Source organism: Impatiens glandulifera, chromosome 5 (genome assembly GCF_907164915.1).
Source record: "Impatiens glandulifera chromosome 5, dImpGla2.1, whole genome shotgun sequence".
NCBI classification, from domain to species: domain Eukaryota; kingdom Viridiplantae; phylum Streptophyta; class Magnoliopsida; order Ericales; family Balsaminaceae; genus Impatiens; species Impatiens glandulifera.
Genome location: NC_061866.1, coordinates 47,551,205 through 47,556,177, shown reverse-complemented (window position 1 = coordinate 47,556,177; position 4,973 = coordinate 47,551,205). Strand labels below are relative to the sequence as shown.

At 31.5% G+C, this 4,973-nt stretch overlaps 1 protein-coding gene across 1 annotated transcript; it reads right to left on the bottom strand.

Moving 5' to 3' along the window:
* Positions 1 to 312: 312 nt before the first annotated feature.
* Positions 313 to 4,666, bottom strand: LOC124939540 (transcription factor JUNGBRUNNEN 1-like). The gene is made up of 3 exons (XM_047480005.1): positions 4,435 to 4,666; positions 3,742 to 4,052; positions 313 to 726 (listed from the first exon to the last, which is right to left on the bottom strand). The coding sequence occupies exons 1-3, from the start codon at positions 4,664 to 4,666 to the stop codon at positions 313 to 315; spliced, it is 957 nt and encodes a 318-aa protein (XP_047335961.1).
* Between the last annotated feature and the right edge of the window lie 307 nt (positions 4,667 to 4,973).

Here is a 4,973-nt window from a genome sequence, read left to right as displayed (position 1 = left end):
ATGTGGACGGAGAAGGCGATAACATGGAGGAATAACAAATAAGCACATGATTCACCGAAAGATAAACCGGATAAAAATATTACAAAATATATAACAAATTTAAATAATTAAACAAAATTTATAAAAATAGTAATGACTCTAGGATTAAAACATGTAGTAATTGTTTGATAGCACATTTATTTAAGTTATTAATAATATATCTATAAGATAAAAGTAAGTTTTATTTAAGTTATTAATAATAGTATAGAGTATGTCTATATATAAGATATATAAAAAAAGTGAAGATAAGTATTAATTACATGAGACATGGATCTAAGATTCTAAGTATTCCACCATATGCCTAAGTTCATCCCAGTTTGCATACTTGATCATGAACTGATCATCATCCATTAATTCTGGGTTATTATAAATATTGCCATATGATAGATCAAAAGGCTTGTCATCAGACATTGAGTTCGTCAGCTGGTTCGCGGTTATTTGATGATGTTCGGGGGCAAGGTGACTGTGCTTGATCTTCTCGGTTTGACTCGGTTTGATTAAGGTTGTTGTTGGTGATGTGAAGCTAATGAAACTCTTGTCGTCTTTGTTCATAAGATCATTAATGTTATTACACATATTGGTCGACTTCATGTTATCCTTTTTTGTTACCGACTCAACCAAGTTTGTATGTGTGTACTTGTTGTGCGGTGCATCTCTCTTGAGAATTCGACAAAGAGTCCAAACTTCCTGTAAATTGTTATAACTAAACAAATTAACAAAAAGAAATATAAAAGAATAGGGGAAAAGTGTTCCAAGTGATACAAACAAATTCAACCATGTTTATAGTCACTTTTAAACTTGTTTTTCAAAGTACCATGATAGAATGTTTGGGCTTGGAATACTTATTTTTCTACATATATAGTTTACAACAATATACACTCTTTATTTCTCCTAATTACTTACCCAAATTTGATTTGGCTATATTATGATCTATCTGGTAATGGTCACAAATAATTTTATCAACTCTTTAGATGTTTTCTTATAATATATTAGTATAACTTAGATCTTAAAAGTGTAAAAAATCAAAAGTTACTAATTCAATTCTCGTTCAATTCTAGTTAAGAACATTAAAGAAGACAAAATGACCCTAAAAAGAAATATTTAAAAAATCAAATGAATGAGCTGCACAAAATAGTGTGCATATTAATTCACTTGTCTTCACCATTTCACCAAACCACTTGCCCAAAATTAAATATAAAGTTTATGAAGCCCTACCATTAATAATATTAAATGTTTAGGTCATCAAAAATTAATGAAAGATCGATGTAAGGTGGGTGTTGGGCTTAAGTTCAAATTTAGTAGTCTATTATTTTAAGATAGACATGTTATATTTTGTCCATAGTTAAATTCTCAGTGTATTATTTTTTTACATTAAATCCAAGTCATTTAAATTTTTTCCCATACATTATATTCAAACTTATTAACACTAATTTTTGACTGTGTATCTTCATTATGACCTAGTTGAAGCATCTCATATCTCAACATTTAAAGAAACAAAATGTTGGGTGTCTAACTAATCCACCTCAAAATGAGTGGATACCTCAATTCTAGGCTATAAGGGACCATGTGAAATATTCTCATGTTCTTAGTAGTGATCCTAAGTAGTTTAAACCCTGGCCTATCCGTTGTTCTTGCTGGGCCTATTCTTTTTTGAAAATTGTCTATGAAATATTAAGAAATGATAATCGTTTAAGCCAAACGAAACAAATCATTCCATCACGAAGAATGTGAAACTTAACCTGAAATTAAGATGATTTTAGATACTTTGTTAGTACCGGCTGTCTCATTTAGTTTCTAAGTGGATTGAAAAATCAATGTGACAAACTTATCGATGCCAACTAGTGGTACAATAACTTATTGAAGTTCTTTGTCTAAATTAACCATACATTTCATCTATATATGCATAGAACAAAGTTTGGATTTCCATTTATTTTTGGGTTTTGTCAGACCTAACCTAGTGTGAACTTTATTTAAGTTAAGTATATAATGTGAAGGGACATTATATTTTCATCTAGGTTATCTGAGTTTTGAAAATAGAAAAAGAGAAATGGTAGAGCAAAAAGATTCAGATGTTTGTGTAGCAATTGAAGAAGATTTTTTTTTGTCAGAGTTTGCACTATTTGATCGACTTCAAATTTTGACAATTTAATAGTTATTTACGAGACTACGTTCTGAACGGTGAAGATATTTGATTTGAGGCTTTTAAGTCAGTCCAACATAAAACTAGAATTGCAGAACTGATATGATTGGTTGATCTTGCTCTTTTTTATTTTTGTTATTATTTGTCGAGATTGTTGTGTGATTTTGTTGCAACTGATTAAACTCTAATTTTGTTATATCTAGAGTGAACCCTTATTTGTAACATTGTTGATGATAGTGAATTGTTAAGTGTCCGATTCGGTCTTGTGATTTTTTAGTCTCGATTTGAAGAGAGTTTTTCCATGCTAAAACTTGTCTTGCATTGTTGTTTTGATTTTTATTCGCTTTAGCCTATCTCTTATACTCAATTAATTAGGAAAGTGTTCTATTTTCCCATCATTTATTGCCAACAAAACTAGGATTATAAGAATATTTTCAACCAAATATCATGGAATAGCCACCATTTTAAGAAGCATCTTCTATCATTGCATTTTTCTCCAGCATAAAACCCTCAGCTAATGAAGCGAAAAAAGTGAAAAGATTCGGTTCTACTAGAACACCATCCCATTTTGGTGATAGACCATACTCATGTCCTTTTGGTGTTGTCGTGTAAATCGGATTTAACATCTACATATCCATGATCTATGTTAGAGTTTTGAATAACCAAATGAGTTTTGGTTGGGCCGCAATGCGACCAAAGAAAAATATGAAATTTTCAAGACACTTGTGGACATGGATTGGGTAGTGGTATGGACTTTGTATTTACAAATATGGTTTCCCATAGAGTTTTTTTTTTTTATTCTTCTCTCAAATTCTCTAATCCCACAAATAACCTATTTTTCAATATCACAGTGAAAGTTTCCTCTTTGTCTCAAATTTTCACGCATATTTTATGTTATTTATGTGTTTCTTTTATTTACTTGCAATCGATTTACCATGGGATTGAGGAGGCTCATCCGAAAACAAAAGGGTTGTGAGTTTTAGATGAGGTAGAAGGTTGCTTTAACACGACCTTTCCCCACTGTGGTTGTTGCATCATCTTTTCCACTATATCGGACGAGATTTGCAAAAGAGTTTAGGGTTGTGGTTGAACCCTTTTGATAAAGAAAACTAATTAGTCGAGGGGGAAAATGATTTCTAATGGTAGATTGAACCTTAATATTTGTTAGAAAATTAACATTAAGAGAAACAATTGAAATCAAATCAAATCGAAAGTAGTTGTTTTTGACGAACAACCACTTGTGTTGTGTTGTTGACAGATGCGGATCTACTTATGGGCTACCTAAATTGTATCCCAGGTGACCCAAAATATTTTATGTATATTACTAAGTGATCTTGGTAGATTTTGCTTACCTGATATTATTATCATTGTAGTTCTGGTAAATTTTGTGAAAGTTTTAGTCAGATAGATTTCAAATCCTAGCTCCACTGCTTACTATATTATTAAGAGTTTAATGTATGATCAATCAAAGTTACTAAGGAGGATTTTGGTTTTAAAGTCCATATATAATTAATTATGACAATAAAGAGACTAATAATTAAATGAAGTTATAAATGACTTACAGCTTCTTGAGGGTGTTGGAGATGATGATGATCGGGTGATGAAAATGTTGGTAAACGAAACTCATGCATCATCCAATCCGTTTTAACTCCTTTTCCAGCACTTCCCCTATAATACACCAATGACTTCTTCAAACCTATACACTCATATTTGATCTGATCTTCATTATTACTACCCATGATTTGTCTATCAATACCAGTTGCCTTCCAAAAACCCGACCCAGTTACCCGATTAGGTCTTATGCTATTCTTATACTTTCTCCCTCTCTTGCAGAAGAAATACCACTCTTTATGTCCAACATCCTTAAAATACTCTGCAGTATATACAAATAGTTTGCAATGATTATGCATGCATGCATATATATAAATATAACTTTTTTTTAAAAATAATTCAAGTGTTACTATTCAAAACATGACCTTAAAAACACGAGTTCATATACTTTAGTCAACGACGGATCTATGTACAAGCTTACTCGAGCTAGCACAAAATATTTTGGATGTAAATGACAATAACGACGAGAAAAGGGAATTAGCGACAGTAAACTAGGTATATTTTGTTTGTATTGTTGATATTATTATAATTCTAACCCGGATAGATTTCAAATCCAATATCCGCCCTTGACTTTGACTTTAGTACGAGAGAGTTATATGTTTAGTTAAAGAAGTGATGATGAATTAGGGTAGAAAGAGACATACTTGGAAGATCCCAAGGATCATACTTGTAGATATCAAGTTGTTTGATGAGATGATCTATACGATGATTCAATCTTTCATCAAGAACTTTCTTCTTCAGATAAAACCCTATCAACTCCTCATCGGTGGGATGAAACCGAAAACCGGGCAGGGGAAATTCGATCTCTTCGATTATCTGATCACGATGATCATCTTCATCTTTGCTACTACTTCTATTTGGAGGAGGAGGATTCATCATAGATTATTTTAATGAGAGTAGTAGTAGTTAGATATCATGATAATAAAAGGAAAGAAAGAGTGGAAAAGATGTTAAGGTTTTAATATTGGAGGAAGAAGAAAAATTAAAAGAGATTTTGTTTGGGGACGACGTCATCAATTGTCATGGAAGTCAAGTTCGGTTGGTCAAAGTCGTGAGGATTGACTTGCTAACCATTATTGGGGACCGGATTTTAAAGTTTTTTTTTAATTTTTATTTTGTCTTTGCTTGAATGGGTCTTTTGTAAAAAAAAAATGAAAAAAGAATTTGTCATTGTTGTTGATTT

Bases quoted from the DNA above. Each gene is read 5' to 3' on its own strand.
- LOC124939540 (XM_047480005.1), bottom strand. From the start codon at position 4,666: ATGAATCCTCCTCCTCCAAATAGAAGTAGTAGCAAAGATGAAGATGAT. The intron at 4,053-4,434 runs GTATGTCTCTTT...TATATACTGCAG, and splicing joins TGATCCTTGGGATCTTCCAA to AGTATTTTAAGGATGTTGGA. The intron at 727-3,741 runs GTAAGTCATTTA...AACAATTTACAG, and splicing joins TCCAACACCCTCAAGAAGCT to GAAGTTTGGACTCTTTGTCG.